Genomic DNA, 18,454 nt, shown 5'->3' with positions numbered 1-18,454 from the left:
CTTGAACTCCGGATCGTAAACCTGACAGGGCAAGATGCTACGCCTCATCGGCATGCCGCCGACATCACTTGTCGAACAGACTAGGGTACAGCAAAAGAGACCCCAGGAAGAAGATAGGACACGGTGCTTTCGGTTATTTGTCACACTGGGCTAACTAGTTAAAGGGACAAAGTTATATTGGCGTTTCGATACCTGTAAGTATTGATATAGCAGGAGATGAAAATTACAAAACGGCTTAACCATTTAATCCGAACACGTATCAACAACTCAATACTAACGCGCACTGCTACATAGCAAACGAGACTTTCTGTCTGGTCCGAAAAGGCCAAAGGAATTGCTCAGAGTTTGCCAAGTTGCGCCAGTACACACGCAACGCTAGCGCTCAGGCCGGAATGCTCAGCGTGCGACCACGGGCTTGTCTTCGCAGTTGAGTGTTGGCATGCGCATGGGAAGAAACTGGGGACCCGTGCCGTTGGCACTGGGTGAGCGGAAGCCTATGTGGCCACAGCCACGCGGGCCGCACCCGCTGCACGTGTCAGCGGTGCTCCAGAATTCGCACGAGGTAGACCGGTAGCCGCACCCGTCGCGTACGGATTTCACGAACAGCTCGGCGCTCTGGGCACGGTCGCAGTCTCTCCGGAAATCTGCGAGGAGGAGGAAGGGGAGAGAGAGAGAGGCACGATGGACAAAATAGGCCATCTTACGTAATTGATCGCTGGAGTAGTAAGGTCGCGCGATCGTTCGACTTCATATGACTGCGTGAGCGACTAACAGACTATATGAACTATTTCATTATTTTATTGGCGAACTGACTTCTATTCTCTTGCGCTTCATTGATTGGTCGTGTGTTCGCCGCATGTCTTGTTGGACGAGTGAACGACAGATGCCCCTGCATTGTTGGTTAGAATATTACGTCGGTTTTCGCTCTTGTCTCTTTCACGGGTGACTGAGTAAACGGCAGTCCATATGTGCGGTGCCGCCGCTATACGTACACTATGCAATCCGCTGAAAGATAGTTCTCTTTCTTTTCTATAACACTGTAGTCCCACACGTGCCTTCAAGCCCATCTCTTATCTCTACCTCTACGTCCGTATGTATAGACAACAAGTGTTCGTATCCCGAGTGAATGTTTTCCATATGTCGATTTGTTATAACGAGTAGGACAGACGGAACTGACACCCGCCGAGCGTTGGACTCAGTCGATCGAGGCGTGTTTCGCAAAAGTAAACCAAACGTTCTTTCATGCTTATCTGACGCGTTCTTGCTTCTTCCACTGATCGTAAAAGTAGATTGATTGAATTCGGTGCAGTGAAAAACGGGGAGGTTTGAACACGGCTCATGGCGTTCGAGTTAGCTGAAAGCACGAGTAGTGGAAACAAAAGGCCGTCAGAAGGATCACTGACTCGACGCCATTTTTTCATTCAGTATTTTTGCTGACACACGTTTGCCAGACGCCGAAAGAGCGAACAGCTTGGTGCCAGTGCAAGTATCGCGTTCTTGTGCGCTCAACCAATGCCCTCTTGTCTGGTCCTTTAGAACCCTGTCAAATGACTGATTGAGTTGCTGACAGCCTTGCTCAATGAAACTTTTATGTTCTCCCTCCATAGGGTAAAAGGGAAACCTGGCGCTGCAATTATTCAGCCCCCTTGGGAATGCGTGTATTCTGCTACGCTTTGACATGGATTCGTTGACAAAGCGCGTTGCAGTTGCTTCTTGTTGTTCAGTTGTGCTAAGTGCCGGCCTCACAACCTTTCATTAGAGAAATGAGATGTTCATCGATCATTATTATTTTACTTCATCGAGTAATTTCCAGCTCATAACTAAATCACGACACGTTTGAGTTTGCGTGCCACTAAATATAGATGGGAGGTAAGCAAGACTCAACATATAGATATTCATTTGTTACATTCAAAACAATAAATTTAGTTTGTGGTGCTCTGTAAACTATTCGATTGTACAAATTAGAGGCTGGATGATAGTAATGGTTGCCGCGCAAATATCTTGCTACGAAGAATAGGAGCTTCAAAAACGTTAATGTGAAAATCAACAGGGTCGTTCAAAGCCAGAAGAAGGAAGCTTAAGCCAGTCCCTGTAGCGCCCATTCTCATTATGGATCAATCACAAAGACTTTAAGGGAGCTTGACGTCGGCCAGATGGCCTAGACAAGGCGACATCCTCTGACGCCGCCCCGCAACCTCTCCTGAGCCCATCTGCGCGTTGGCTCTTGGGAAATATGCCTTGCACGCGAATGTCTAAACATTTAAGGCATTGTTTGGTTTGTAGTAGCATTTAGTGACGCCTGATTCGTACTCCGCTCGTGCCACACTCTCCGCAAGCTACCTACTCGGCTTTCGCCGGTGCTATCTGTGCGGGGCTAGAAATTACGCTTGTATATCACATGGTGAAGGCCTATTTGACATGAGAATCTCTTTTATCTTTCTTATGTTATTATATATTTTTGGACTTTTCCATCGCGAAACAACTTTACTGTGCTGATGTGGTTGGACGTCGCACTTACAGATGCCTATTCATTCCTGACAGGAATGGCCAATAGTGCGGCGAGCAATTTGTGCAGGGGCGATGAGACTCTATAAAGCACCTTCTATGTCATTGCTCATCGTTTGACACTCAACGACGTACGTTACAAGCGAAACTCAACCCGCTAAATAATAGAGCGCTCTCAGAAGAAGACATCCTTGGACCATGGTCTACGCATTCTTGCATGCAAAAGGCCACAAGAGACCTTCTGCGTTTCTTGAAGGACACTGGATTGCATGAACGCTTGTGATAGTGGAGATTCCACTGCAACTGACTGTGAATGACTGACTATTATTTTTATTTCTCTGCTTATATGTTCTTCCCTTTTCCCCTCCCCAAGTGTAGGGTAGCCAACCGGGCACGTCCTTGGTTAACCTCCCTACCTTTCCCTCTTCGTTTCTCTCTCTTTTTGTATCTTTTATGACTAGACTTCAGACTTGTCTCGTGAGATTTACTCTTTCTCCTTTTCCTTCCTCTGTGATTTTCACATTGGATTATCAACCATGCTGGTGGCGATGATGACGACGATGATGATACTGGTTAATGGCTTCCCCTTTGAATCAGGATGGTGACAAATGTTGGCCTAGCCTCTGGGAGCTACGTACGATTCTCTATAAACTGCATTATTCGCTAGTAGCATTATATCGTCCATTGCATTAGTCCAGAAACCCTCTGTTGTACAAGCTGCCCGTTACGGGTGTAAGATAAATTAAATTGAATCTGCTATCTTTCAGTCGTCTTTCTATTCCGTTAGCGCAATATGGCGTGAACTTAGGCGAATTGGCAACTCATAGTAAACGTGTCAAACGTAATGTAAAGCGTGAACAGCAGTGAAGACAGGGAATCCTTGCTTCTGTTTTCGGTTAATTTCTACGATTATTGTGCACCTTCGGCCTTCCCAAGCTTTTTGTACTCAGTTGTCGCTATATATTTTCAGGAGTCTACGAAGTCGGCATGTATACCCTCGTGCTTGAGAATATCGCACAGCAAATCCCCGTCGACGTTGTCGTACGCTACCTCGTACGCACCCCCCCCCCCCCCCCCCCCCCCCCCATCTAGGGACCCTATCCACACATTTCTGCTCTGATGCATTAAAATTTCTGTGCACTGAGTGAGTACCGCAACATTGTCCTCTAAATGTCAGCTTGGCCTGAATCCTTTCTGTGGTTCCCTTAATATTTTGTATTACTCCATTAATTTCGACAGCTCAATGGTTATGACCTGCAGTGCCATTCTATATACCGAGGTTACTGTAACTCTTCAATACGAACTTATCTCCGTTATCCTATCTTATATTTAATGCCTGTTAGATTGGATTATCCCTGATTTTCTGCCACTCGTTCGAAATTTTTATTGTTTTAGACGCTTACTGGACACAACTAGTCAACTGTGATTTGCTCTTCGGACCCAGCTTGTTCATCAGCTGTATTGATATTTAATACGTTCCTGCTGCCGTACTATTTCGGACATTGCTTTCTGAATTTTTATAGTTCGCTACGTTAAATGTTTGACACTCCTGGTCGTTTGTTGCTGTACCTGCTTGAGCTGGGAGTACCTCTCTTATTTTCTGCCGAATTTATCGCTAATAACCCTCCTCAGGTACAACAGTGCGTCATTCCTTTCTAAGCTGTTGCCGTTTCTATCCCCTGTGAGGGTTTGTGCATCTTTTGTGGTCTTTCCTATATTGACCTCATATGGTCCCATAATTTTTTCGAGCGCAGGCGCTGTAGCGCCCCTCACTCGCCATTTTATCGCGCGCACATCGCTCACCCTTCCTAGACAAGATGCAGCTCTTCGGTGAGAAGACGCCGGAAGTGTAGTAGTCCACGTGACCGGTCGCCGCTATCTGTCCTCGAAGGCCGCCAACGAAGTCCGCACTGGTGTGAATGAGATCCACGTACTCGGCGGCTGCCGCGTTCAACGTCTCTCCAAATTCTTCAAAGAGTGGAGCCGACACATCCAAGCCTGCGCGCACCAGACCACGTGATGCGCTCGCGGGTGCAGTTTTAACGCGCGCTAGTTCTAATGACATCGTCGACCTTCCGTGTCTGCAGTCTCAATAGGGGCTGCAAGTATGACACTCAAGCTCAGAGCATAACTTACTCGTATTATGAAGGACATAACTGCCGCTAGAGGAGATCTCTTTCGGTTCATGCAGTTCCGGTTCAGTTCGACACCGGGCTGTGAGGTACACAAAGAAGTTGGAGAGTGCCACGTCCGGACTGTAGCACTAGTAAGGGGGCTGTTGCGGTGCTTCGGGGACCGGGTAAAAGGGACATTGTTTTGACATGGAATATGTTAGTTAAGAAGAATAGTTAAGACTATAGACTTTTTTCATGTCATATGTAATTGGTAGGACCGTTGGTCGCGCGCATTTCACTCACCGGGGAGAGTAAAACGTGCCGATAAATAATTTTCGGATATAAAGATTTCAGAGCATCAGTCTCAGCTTTCATTGAACAGCCCTCGTATTTAAACATGCGTTTTCTTTTTTTCAGGTCGCAAGACGTGGCGTCTAATTCACAAAGCTTCTCGTTTGTAAGAATTGTTTGTCGTTGATGAGCAGCTTTGTTTAATTTGATATGTGCTAACACGATTTCTCAACGCATGTTGTTAAGATTGAGAGCATGATCCGCTTTGCAAATTCAGACAATGGAGAGAGTTTCACGAACCTTTTCCGCAGCAAATGCCGCCCCCTTCGCTAATAACATGTCCGACATCGCGATTTCATGGGACCTGCTCTTAAGGACACTTATAGCGTATGTGAGTTTTCTGAATACCGAGTCTCGTGAAATTTAGGGTTACAGCGCTTGGCGCTGGGACTGCAGCCGAAATATGCGGCAGAATGGCTACATGTAGCTCAGCAATTCAACTTATAGTATAACAGCGACTAATTGCTGTTTTTAGACGAGGAACAAAATTAACCAAAATAAAACTTGTGCTCATTCCTAGCAAAAAAGCTCTTCCAGCTCGTTTCCTACCTGTCTGCATTTTTTGGCAAGTTTTCTTTCAATGAAACATCGTGAAAACAAGCTATCCTAATATAATCTTATAGTGTTCTTTTGAAAGGCATTTCTTGCTTCGTTTCTGCCCTGGAAGATTGCTTCCTTTTGTCATTCGAAGGAGAAGACTAATGTGAGCTCCGCCGACTAGTTCCCGCAGGACAAGAGCCTGAAACGGACACTTTACAGACTGCACGAGGTATTGAAAAGAACACTGTTTGAGATCACTATAGATGTTAACGTTTTATTTTATAGGTATGGGCACTTAGCTTCGTTTTTATCAACCTCTGTATCAAGTATCTAGAACATTCATTCCAAGATAGCAGCTTCCATTCTGACACAGCACATGAAAACGCATACCGTTATAGTCACCCTGGACGTCGGTCACAGCGACTTGGCATCACCGCCATCCTAAATGTGATAGTGTCTTTGCTTTTTTGGACAGAAAGGAGCTTAGCGCTTATAATGGTGAACTCTTATTACTTGGTGTATTTAGGCTGTAGGGCTCTTTTGTGAAAACTGACAGGAGGCCTGCGTGCTCAGTTTTTCCTTGAATACAACTTCTTTTTCCAAGACTTTTTCCTAATCCTGCAGCAATGCATAAAAATCCTGGCGAGTGACATAGGCGTGTTTTCTCACTTTCTTAAAGAGCCCAAGGGACATTTCCTGAGGCCTATTGCTTTTTGTGCACTTGTGTTGCAATGCCAGTCATTATTACTACAGCATTGCTCTCAACAATTTTGTTTTACAGCGTATTCTGTCCTTGCACTTGCTTCTGCTATTCTGCTTAGCTGCTTCGTAGGAACATTTAGCCCGAAGCAATATTGACTCTTCAGTTGTTTTTTATTAGGACCTTGCCAGCTTATTACGAGGCTCACTAAAAATTAAAGAAAAATGAAATACATGAAGGGAAAGGAAAAATAGGCTTGCAGAAGTCTTCTCCCACGGTGTACTGTGGGAAAAAGAAAATTGATCGGCACCAACTACAAGGAATACCGGAGCCGCGTTAGCCTTAATACCGGAACCGGAGCCGGAGCCGAGGTTAGCCTTAAGTGAAAAATTTAATTAATGCTAGACACAAGCTTATTTTGGTTTTGAAAATACTAGCACTTCGCTTGCCAAAATTGGGGAGTTTGCAACTTGCATATTATTTATTATTTTCCTCTACCGAGTTGGAGACCCTCCTAGCTTTAATTTTACCCTCGCTTCGCGTCCACGAACACATGCTGTAATTTTTTTTTTGCCCACTTTCACGTTCCCACTGCACAGTCGCCGCTTAAGGCCAAACTACACGCACGCGTGCCGGCGCGCCAAAGCTCGCGCCCACGTGCGTTGCGTTTGCCGCGCCTCGCGAGTAGTGACGGTTTCAACCTACAAGACGCGCGCCAGCGCGCACCCACTTGCCTCACTATTTTCGCCTTGGTACAGACATCGTTTCGTGTTTTTGTGCACCGATATTTGAGCACCGATATTTGAGAAGATACCTGGGCTGGCGCCGCGCTTCGACGCGTACAATCGGTCCTCCACCATCTGCGCATGCGCGAGGCGCGTGGGCACCAGCTTTCACGCGCCGGCAAGCGTACGTGTAGTTTGGCCTTCAGGTCATTTTCTTTAATCACTGCCACTGAAACGTCAGGACAGGTGGTAAGGGTCAAGTCTGTGGAACGCACTTTAGTGCGTTAACTATATGAATGTTTTAAGCCAAAGCGGGATACGAGAGAAAAGTCGGTGGTTGGCGAACGAGTCACTCTGTGCGACTGCGAAGCTCCACGCGATTGGCGCCCGAGGCCGGCACAACTCGCCTGTGACGCGGCCGACCCTCTCGCACAGCTTGTGGATGACCGAGACGGCGGCGTATCGGGCCACGTGCGCTCCCAGTCCGAGCCCCACAAGGTGCACGTTGCTCAGCCGCAGGCCCCGCTCGTCTCTCAGCCGCCGCAGCAGGCACGCTAGCTTGCGTCCCACGGGTCGCGAGTTGGCCACGGCGGTCCAGTAGTTTCGAGACGCAGCTTGACGCCAGCCCACAACCAGAACGTGGTTGCAATTACCCTGCAGGCACGTGCGAGCCCTATTCGTTAACAAACAATGTTCCCTCCCCCCCCCAAAAAAAAAAAAAAAAACAATGAAGAAAAAGGCAGTAAGGGAACGCAGAAGCTACGCGCTTGATGCCGGAAAGGCACCTGTAAAGCGCATTGAGGCACCGTAGATTGGTTAGCATCTTAAGGACACTGTGGTATTTCGCGTGCAACCGTTAATTGTCCCGTTAATTGTCCCGTAAATTTCTAGTGAATCACCGTGCTGCGCGTGAAGGAGTACGATGATTCAAATGTGAGTAAGTTCATGATACATTCCTACATGACTTCGCGTGAAACGCAAAAGATAAAATTTTCTTCGTTAGAGATGGAAACAACGCAGTACTGGTCATAATAAAACAATGAAACGAAATAGCGCGTTCTGCCGTGATTTCCAGGAACATAGGCTGGCACCGTCCCTCTCCACATCGATTACGACGTTCCCGCACACAAGCGTACACTAAAGAGCCGTCCTTTTATAAATTAAATTTACTAAGTAATTCATGTGAACATCCGTTCCTGGCACAGCCCACAGTGGTAAGTGCCATGAAGGTAGAAGAAGGAGGAGGAGAAGAAGAGCCCATCCCAAATTACAGCAGAGTTACACGCTTACGTTGAATTTCAATCTTAAGTTATGTCGCGCGGGAACTCAAGCAAAAAAAAAAAAAAAAAAAGAAAGAAAGAAAGCGTAGAGTTCGCGGTGTTCGGCGCGAATACCTTCCGCACAAGGAGGCGTTTCTCGTTCTTTAAACATGCGAGTTGTAGCGCGGACAGGGAACAAGGACACGAGAAGGCACAAAAGAATAGATACACGTAACGCTACTATACAACAACTGCTAGCGCTAGTAGTACTATGTGTGTGTATTATTTTGTGCCTTCTCGTGTCCTTGTTCCCTGCCCCGCTACAACTTCATCGTTTCAAGGTGAACAATTAACAATCTCATATTGCCGCAGTCATTGACTTCGTTTCTCGTTCCTGTGGAACTTGATTTTTTTTTCGCAGCACTCTTTCACCCTCCTCACCGCCTCTGCACGTAGCGCTATACCACGGCTGTTGCGGCGGCGTTGAATGCATGACCGCATTCAATCAACACTCTCAAATTAATGCAAAAGGATAGACAGTTGGGCGAGTTGGTAGGGTAACATGATTTTCGCTTCTAGCGCGAAGTGAAACACAGACACAGAAAGGAGCAGACAGGACGAGCGCTCGTCCTGTCTGCTCCTTTCTGTGTCCGTGTTTCACTTCGCGCTAGAGACCAAAATCATGTTACTCTCAAATTAACATTGCTGAACGTAGAACGATTCTTTGAGCAAACGATGATGAACGTAGAGGGTCACCCGAGTAGGTGCACGAGGCTTAAAGCTCCGATGCTGAGCCGTTCTCATACACTAGCACTCCTGAAAATTTATTCACTGCTTGTATATAGGAATGTTATGAAGACTAACGGAAATATTGGAAGTTACTTACGGTGCCTCAACGAGCCTGCAACTTTGAAACTTATCTAGTATGTTACTCCAAATTAGCACTTTACGCGAAGTTGCTTTTCGATGTGCTTAGTAGTTAGCAATACGTTTAATTTTTCCGGCAAGCGCGAACAAAAACTTTAATTAGCTTAAACCTGTAATTTTCTACTAGGCCCCCGAAGACCCTTACTGTGAAATCTTCGCAGCATTTTCCTCCCAAGACCCCCTTTATGCTGTCATCAAGCTTCCTCTCGGTACTTCCGATAGTTTTTAAACGATGCGCCCTGTTGAACACACCGTACAGCTTCAAAACGCAGTCAATTAACTTTTATAGACTTGCATAGCACAATTACCCCGCACACTTTTCACTTTGACCAGGCGTTTCTTTTTGTTGATATTTTTCAACTGTCGTTTCGAACAGACTTTCTTTACCGCATCTTGTTGCAACAACTACTTCGTTGTAAGAGTCACAGAAGTAGCACACAGTCAGAGATAGATAGATAGATAGATAGATAGATAGATAGATAGATAGATAGATAGATAGATAGATAGATAGATAGATAGATAGATAGATAGATAGATAGATAGATAGATAGATAGATAGATAGATAGATAGATAGATAGATAGATAGATAGATAGATAGATAGATAGATAGATAGATAGATAGATAGAGAGAGAGAGAACCTATTTATATAAAGGCAGTTGTATTTTGCTACTTGCATGTAACTCCGACATGCTATTTTGTGTTAGTAGGAAAGTAACCAAAGATTTTAGAAAAGTCTGAAAAAAAAGGAATAATACATGAGGACAGGCGATTAAGGTGTACCATTATATTTACTGCTAAAATGTCCTCTGTTGCTCTGTAAAAACAGCAAAGAAATTGTTTTGCAGCTGAAAAAAAGTTTAGATTAGTACTCTATTAAATGTTTCTCTCTAATGGGCGTATGTGTATCTGTGGTCACGTGATTTCCGTCGAAGATCACACAGGAGTATTATCGGGAGGAGGAGGCATAAAAGAGTCTGCCTTTCTTTAAAGGCCCAGAGAGCACTTATGGACCGAGCTGCACTTTCTTTTTTTTTTCTTTAGAACGTTTTCTTTTCTCGTCGTCATTGGAGCCAAACTGTGTGGGACAGGAGGAAGCCTGGCACTGCGCAACACGTGTAGGACACCCGCGATGCTCGGCCAGTCATAATTGAGCGTGCTACATTGTTTACATTGCTCTAATTGGCCCCGAAATGAAATCCACAAATAATTGCGTTAGACTTCTGCGAAGCAGGAGATGGAATACTGACGCAATAGAATTCACCCAAATATTGCGGAGGACCGAAACAACGGAAAGGACAGAGATAGCCAGAATGGGTGTCGAAGTTTATGAATAATCTTCCCAAGTGGTACTTTTTCAAATATCAATCAAACCTTAATTGATGAACGCGTTTTCTTAAGTCCGTATGTATTTCCGGGGGATGCGAGAGTGTCTCTGAACGCGCTGTCGCTTGAAATAACTGGCGGCACTAAAATATTCTATGCTACTCACGGCACTCACCTCTTTCAAGAGAGCGTCCTTGAGTTGTTTCACCCAGCGCTCCGAGGCGCCCTGGTCAAAGTCGTGGAAGATTACTTGCAGTTTGCTGTCTGGGTAAAGGGAAACAGCTTGAAGAGATTTCGCGTCATTCTGCAGCGTAATCGGAGTTATGGAGCTGTTGCGAGAGTAAAAGAGGAAATTGACGGGGACTCCCCTTTTTGACTGGGGAAACAGACTAGTGAGAACTCCGGCTTTTCGAAAGTAGTCAGAGTCGATGCTCCAGCGTGGAATACTGCTCTGTATAATGTAATTTCTAAGTGTAATAACAGTATTGCGGAGTTCTTGAGGAGTAGTCGTCTCGCCTGGCAGTAGGGGTTGCACTTTGTCTTCGAAATATTTCCATTGCGAGATGACGTGGCTGGCGTCAGCTTGATGCGTAAGGGGCGGGTGATTTTTGGGCAAAATCATCGTGCAGTTGCTCGAATGGCTACCTTCTGTTTCGATCACCGGGTCAGAGTAATTATTGCTCCACGAAAATGTTGTTTCCTTGGGATGTACGACGACCTTACTTTTTGCCGTAGTAGCTTGCGTTCCCCATACCCATGATAACAAAGTGGTATTTGAGTTGTCGCATCCTTTCCTTCTTCCTGCACCATGAGCTTCGATTCGGGACCGTGTATGTACCAGTGTGTTATTTTCACCAGTGACATTCTTTCTTGTGACTTTGCCAAGATTATTCTCCAGCTTAAGCTTTGTCGCACCTACACTTCGAAGTTTCACTGGAGGCATTGTAGTGAGTCCTGTCCTGTTTCCGCATTTAACCTTCTCTCTCTTGACTTGTTTGGTACGGTTCGCCATCATAAACCTTTTAGCGCCGTCTTCTTGAATTTTAATTTTAGGTATTGTAGTTAGCACTGTCCTGTTAACGCTTATGACTTTCTTTCTCCTCAATTTTCGGGTACCGTTTGTCATCACAAGCTTTGTAGTGCGCACATCTTGAATTATTTTCGGTGTAATTGTAGTTACTACCGCCCTGTTTGCGTCTGTGCCATTCGTCCTGCTGACCTTTAGAGTATCGTTCGTGGACTTCACATTTGCCATGCCTCTGCGACTGTTTCTGCTTTTTCTAGACCAAACTTGTACAAAAGACCCTGAGATTAATTTGTTTGAGGTGTTCCGATTTTCCATGTCCAGGTTCGGCTCTACAGACTGCCTGGTTAGTCTTGCTCCTGACGAATTAGTGGTGTTCGACCAGTCGTTGTAAAGTGTTTCGTTCGCAAGCCGAATGCGCGATGCAATCGAGTACTTGCGGCGCTTCATCTTGGCATCTGTCAGAGTAAGGTTGGCGAGTTCCTCGTCGATAACATCACCTCCTATATCTAGTGGAGTCTGTATGGTCGCGCTCACTGTAGCATTGGCAAGTTCGTCCGTCTCGAAGGAATCGTCCACGATGGGGACCAACAGCCGTCCCTGTGACGAAGAGGCGTTCTTTTTTGGTGCGAGCTCGAAGCCCAAGTCCTCGATTTCCACTATCTGGTCACCCTCGGCTGTAGCGCTTGGCTTCTGGGGCACCAGAGGCGAAGTAATTATCGGTTGTTGCCCAATCAGGCTCACATTGTTTTCTTCGTCGCGTTCTTCTTTCGAATATTCTTCTACAGGACTTAAGCTCGGGTCTGGCTCGTCGCCATCGTCCAAAAGCGTTTTTGATTCGGCCAGCTCTTGCTGCTTCTTGAGTTCGCGCAGCCTGAAGTCAAAGGCATTCTCTTGAACGAGTCGGCTCACATCTACCGCTTCCGTGGTGTCTTCATCTACAACTTTATCGTAAGGCATGAGCGGTTCTTGGGCAAACGCTTCCGTCATGTGCAGAGATATCGGATCGTCCTTGACATCCGTTCCTTGTTGTGTGCCTGTGCCCTCGGACGTCTCTCGTGGCAGCAATGACGGTGTTTCATGCTTCGGAAGCGGTTCTTGCTGGGGCCTCGAACCCGGCTCAGACACAATCTTCACTCCATGTTTGAGTTCAATCGAGAATGGGGGCCACGTATCGGCGGGCTTGGCGGGCGGGGTGATGCGCCCCGCCGCTCCTCGACGCCTGTTGGGCGTCCGCGCACCTCGTCGTGAGCTCCACGGCACACCATTGTCGTCTGGTTGCCACACGGGTCTTCTCGACGATGTGCTTGGAAGTGGCCCCGTCTCGGGCTCATAACCAGGATCCCGCCTACGGTGGCGACGATCCGAGTCCGATGAAGGCCTCGGGATGTTCCTGCGACGTACGTCAGATCGTTCCCTACTGTGTGGTCTGGGAGGTCGCTTTAAGCCGGGAATACGGCGCGTCTGAAGTCGAGAATCCTTATCATCATTCGATGCAGTTGAATTCGTCGAGTCTGTTGCACCTTCGCCAGGCAAATTTTTATCGAGGACGTCTTGTTTTTTTCTTTCCTTGGCTCTTTTATTAATGTCCTTCATTCTGATATCGTAGTCTCCTCGTACTTTATACACCTTTCTATACTCGTTGTTTATGGGAACAGGCTCAATGTACGGAGCTGAAACTGTCGTTGGCGGATGCTTGATCAAGTCCAGTGGGTCTGCAACTGTCGGCTGATACAGAGGCAAGTCCTCGAGTTGCTGCGGTTTTTTCTCGCCGACAGAGGGCGACTCTGGAATGCGTAAGGCTTGCGCCTCTTTCGCATGCAGAATCTTGTTCGAAGCCACCGAAGACACTGCAGCGAAAGAAGAAATCTGATGAAAAATTCCACAGAACCACCAAACGATCTTCCATGCTCACAAATGCATTCGAGGTTGCTAGCTGACACTGTTCTATAGATAACTATACGTCAAATATTCTTCGCGGTTTCTGCACCACCCTGCAACTATAGGTTCGTATAAATGCAAGGCGGTTGTGTTTGTCCTGGCACTTTTGGCATTTGTGTATTAATAACACCCGAGGCAACGATCGCACACCGCGAGTTTTTATACCACGAGACAACACCATTTTTAAGCAACTCATACAATGCTACCGCTGACAAATGAATCCTCAATACAACGAATTAGATCAGACATCAAAGTAAATCTATTTTGCTTAAAGTAGGAGAACACATTAGTATGGCAGTGGCTAATGTTTTTATCGCGAAAACGACGTAAGATAGAGATACAGAAAAAACACGAACGCAGTGGACAGCGCTCTTCGTCCTGTGCTCACTGTCCGGTATATTCAAGTTTTTCTTCTATATTTCTGTGTTTCGTCGTTTTTATGATAAATAACACAAGTATCAGCTAGCACAAATTGACTCGAACCAAAATTCAGTTCGCTAGGACGCTTGGTTGTAAAGTGCTGCACACTGTGTTCTCTAGAAGAAGGCGAAATTGCATCTTTTGCTTGAAATACAGCATTAAATATCTGGTATTTTATTTATTTTTATTATTTCAGTTCACGTATTGTTTGTGGGTGGCAGTACAACAGAAAATAATACCTGAACATATTTACTTTTAAAATCTAGATTATTGTCAGCAGTGACGCTAGGCATGCCGAGGTGACGTTAAAAAAGAAGAATACAAAGAAAGAAAGGGCAGCAATTTACCGATGACACTGGCAACCAGAGCGAGAATCATTCCGAGAAGTGAGAAGAACCTGCGAAATTGCAAAAGAAAAGAGAAAAAGAAAAAAAGGGAAATGAGAAAGAACTCTTCACGGTTTCTATTCGAAACGAGCTCGTGAAGGCAATGACCTAACTGATGAGGCCTTCCTCAACATTGCATTGCTTCTTCTGCGATGGACTTATTTATTTATTTATTTCTCACGCGATACCACTTCAAAATTGGTTAGAGGAGGCCAGGTGGCCAAACCACATGAAACAAAACATGTTATAGCATTATTGCTTATGTCTTTGCAAGCATACTATCCACGTGGTTTACTGCGGTATTGTTGGGTAGGAGAAAGAAGCGTTTACTTGATCATGCATGTGTCGCGGGCTCAGGTATCGCCGTTGTCGCACCACGGATTACGGAATCGGGGCTAAATTTAGCCTATAGCCCGGCGTTCGGAGAGGCATAGCTGGGCAGTACGTTTGTCGATCCGAGCCGGAGCGGTCGCTTTTGAATGAGCTCACTCAGCCATTGCAGACATAACCCATGCAACTAAAGCCGGTGCTCATCAGGAGTTATAAGGCCTATAAGTGTGCAATTCGTGGCAGGAATTTCACGCTTGCTCGGCTACGGCGTCCCTGCGTTCGTCCAGAAATGACGTGGAGAGACTCGGGCAGCAACACAGAGGGATGCAAATTTGCACCCACCACTTTGAATAGGGATCAAGCCCGATTACGAGATTACACCGTAGGACCTCTGCTAGATGTATCACGAGGTAAGCATATACGCTTTTTAATGCGGAATAGGTGCATCCACTTTACTTTGGGTGTCGTTGCGTAGAGGAAAGAAGCCATTACTCTTTCGTGCATGTGTCGCTGGCGCAGACGGCACTGTTGTCGCGCCAAGCATGGCACAATCGGAGCTAAATCTAGCTTCGCACGCGGCGTTCAGAGAGGCGTAGCTTGGCAGTAAATTTGTCGATCCGAGCAGGAATGGTCGCGTTTGAGAGAGCTCACTATACCGTTGTAGGCATAATTTATTAAAGTCATTCTGGTGCTCATCAGGAGTTATAACGCCCAAAAGTGTGCAAATTGTTGCAGGAATTTCACGCTTGCTCGGCTATGGCCTCCCTGAGTTCGACACACGTACGGGCCAGATATGACTTGAAGAGACTCGGAAGACAAGACAAATGGATCTTTAACCTCTCTGACCACCTTGGAAGCTGTCTGTCCACCCAGGAGATATAAACAAGCGCGGGAGCCCCGACCATCGACGAGTGCGGCGGGCTCGAGCAGCGCATGGCAGTCTCGGGCTCCAACAGCGGTGGGGGGCATATCTTTACCTCAGTGCCTAAACACCCTCTGCAAAATAGACCGGCCCACTACAAATAGGCAACGGGCACGGTTGCGAAAATTGGAGGACGCTCAAGCTTCGTCTTTAAGAGTGGAACGTGATAGTATTCAAAGATACTTGACTGCTTCACACGCTTCCCGGCAACTGCAGCTTATGTAACCCTAATGCTTACCGAGAAACGCTGGCGGCAAACGCTATACACGAAGGCGAGCTTTCTGGTAGAAACGCGGCCTCTTGCGTGGCCTAATCTTCTCTTATTGTTTCGTATTTTAAATATTTCAGTCTGAGAGAGAGAGACACAGAGAGAGGAATATAAGGAAGGCAGGAATGTTAACCAGTCAAGAGACTTGTTGGCTACCCTACGCTGGGGGAAGGAAAACGGAAACGAGAGAAGGGAGAGAGAGGGAGTATAGAGACATGCACAGGCAGTGATTGAGTCAAAGCCGCTCGTGTTAACAAGACGTTCTCAGAATGTACAAAAGTGCTATCACTGACTTCTGAGCCGATGATCGGTGGGGACGGTGCTCTAGTACTGCCTGTTCACTCAGAGGACGATCATCTAGTTTTCTCAATGTGTTGGACAAAAATTGTCTTTGTGCTTGAAATTGAGGACAGTCACACAATAAGTGGTCAATGTTTTCCTCGCTTCCGCAAACATCACATGCAGGACTATCAGCCATTCCAATTAGTGCTGAGTAAGCTTTCGTGAAGGCAACTCCCAGTCACAACCGACACAGAAGAGACGGTTCGCGTCCGGCCGGAGGTCTGAGTTGCAGTGAAGGGTTTAGTCTGTGCAGTCTGGTGGGCCTTGTATGTGCGGTATTCCACTCTGCTAAGGATAGCGTGTGTGCTAGAATGCGAAGTTGTCTCGCTGCGTCGGCCCTTGAGAGAGGAATGGGACGCAGTGGTCTTCTTTGTTTGACGTCCGAGCTGCCCTATCTGCGTCATCATTCCCAATGATACCGCAGTGACCTGGTACCCATTGAAATACGATACCATGGCCTTTTTCTCTCAAGTGGTCGACAACTTCCATGATTTCGCACGCGAGCTGATTGTTAGTTCCATGTCGGAGAAACGACTGCACACATTGCAAGGCCGGCCTTGAATAGCAGAAGCCTGCCCATTTTAGAGTACTTTCAGCATTTATCACATGAAGCGCGTCGCGGAGAGCCGCGAGCTTTGCAACTGTAGACGTAGTGATCGAGGAAGTCTTGAATCGCTTGGTTATTCCCATTTTCGGTATAACTACGTGCAGCGCCACCGGAACTGGTTGATGTAGTTGAGCCATCAGTATAGACGTGTGTGCAGACGCTGTATTTCTCCTACAAGAGAAGTAAAGTATGTTGCTTGAGTGCTGAAGCTGGCAACATAAAAGGCATGCGCTGTAGGTGTTTTGTTTCATGAAATTTGTTTGTGGGCCGTCATTCTCAAAATTCCGAGGAATAGTTTTGTAAAGAATGTAAGAAAAGGTCTGAGCAACTTTGGTGATAGAAGACGAACTTTAGGGCCGTATAGCACGCATGGTTTGGAATTATATTTCGCGAAAAGCTAGTCGACGTTGGACGCGGGACGCCGACGCCGTATTTTCTGCGACACGGATCGCATTAAAATTTGACCGTAAGACGACCGCTAGTTGTGTCAGAGATGCAAGCTTACTAATGCACGGTAAATGTAACCTGTGCATTTGGATGCGTCCATTTCTGTACCCTAGCGCCCGTGCACCGCCTGCAGCGCGCACAAGATGTTTCACGTACTCCACTTCGGCTACGTCCCTATTATGACCTGCCGGATTTATCGTTTTTACATTTGTGTGTAGTGTTGCTGTATAGGATTCAGTAGGGGATAACAGGCGCTAAAGTTTCATGCCTTCCCCGTATGCGTAAAGTTTACTACGCAACTACCAACAAAAATATGTCCTGTAAAGCGTGCATCACCTCTAAATGAGTATGTGAGTAACAAAGCCGAACCGAAAGTTTCCTTTCGAGCTTCGGTTTGTTGATTTTCTTTTTTTGAAGCGAATCTTTCTTGGCCTTCTTTCCCGCTAGTAGTTCGGGGACCAATTCTTTTCCCTTTAGTAGTTAGGGGATGAACTCAAGTCACTTGTGTTATGTGCACCAACATATGTTCAAAGTATTCGAGCAATTAAACTGGGAAGGCTTAGGAGTAAAGATCGACGGCGAATATGTCAGCAACCTTCGGTTTGCCGATGACATTGTTCTATTCAGCAACATTGCAGACGAGTTACAACAAATGATTGAGGACCTTAACAGAGAGAGAGAGAGTGTAAGAGTGAGGTTGAAGATTAACATGAAGAAGACAAAGATAATGATGAATAGCCGGGCAAAGGAACAAGAGTTCAGGATTGCCAGTCAGCCTTTAGAATCTGTGAAGGAGTATGTTTACCTAGGTCAACTAATCACAGGGAACCCTGATCATGAGAAGAAAATTCATAGAAGAATAAAAATGGGTTGTATCGCATACGGCAGACATTGTCAGCTCCTGATTGGAAGCTTAAGATTATCATTGAAAAGGAAGGTGTACAATCAGTGCATTTTACCGGTGCTGATATATGGGGCAGAGACTTGGAGATTTACAAAGAAGCTTGAGACCAAGTTAAGGACCGCGTAAGTAAAGAGCGATGGAACGAAGAATGCTAAGCATAACGTTAAGAGACAGGAAGAGAGCGGTTTGGATCAGAGAGCAAATGGGTATAGCCGATATACTAATGGACATTAAGAAAAAAAAAATGGAGCTGGGCAGGTCATGCAATGCGCAGGTTTGACAACCGTCGGACCATAGGGTTACAGAATGAGTACCAAGAGAAGGGAAACGCAGTCGAGGACGGCAGAAGACGAGGTGGAGGGATGAAATTAGGAAATTCGCGGGCGCTGGTTGGAATCGGTTGGCGCAGGACAGGGG

The 18,454-nt window shown here is 46.3% G+C and overlaps 1 protein-coding gene across 1 annotated transcript in view; it reads right to left on the bottom strand.

Annotated features, from left to right (window-relative positions):
- Positions 1–217: 217 nt before the first annotated feature.
- LOC129387614 (uncharacterized) overlaps positions 218–18,454 on the bottom strand; it is a 43,494-nt gene continuing 25,257 nt past the window's right edge. The window contains exons 2-6 of the mRNA XM_055076817.1: positions 14,179–14,228; positions 10,622–13,320; positions 7,343–7,589; positions 4,309–4,503; positions 218–644 (exon numbers count right to left, since the gene is read on the bottom strand). Coding sequence (XP_054932792.1) covers positions 397–644; positions 4,309–4,503; positions 7,343–7,589; positions 10,622–13,320; positions 14,179–14,209 — 3,420 coding nt within the window. The 5' untranslated portion in view covers positions 14,210–14,228 and the 3' untranslated portion in view covers positions 218–396. The remainder of the gene's footprint in view (positions 645–4,308; positions 4,504–7,342; positions 7,590–10,621; positions 13,321–14,178; positions 14,229–18,454) is intronic.

This window comes from Dermacentor andersoni, chromosome 2, assembly GCF_023375885.2.
Source record: "Dermacentor andersoni chromosome 2, qqDerAnde1_hic_scaffold, whole genome shotgun sequence".
Lineage (NCBI taxonomy): Eukaryota > Metazoa > Arthropoda > Arachnida > Ixodida > Ixodidae > Dermacentor > Dermacentor andersoni.
The sequence above is the reverse complement of the archived record's forward strand: the minus strand, read 5'-3'. Positions and strand labels throughout refer to the sequence as shown.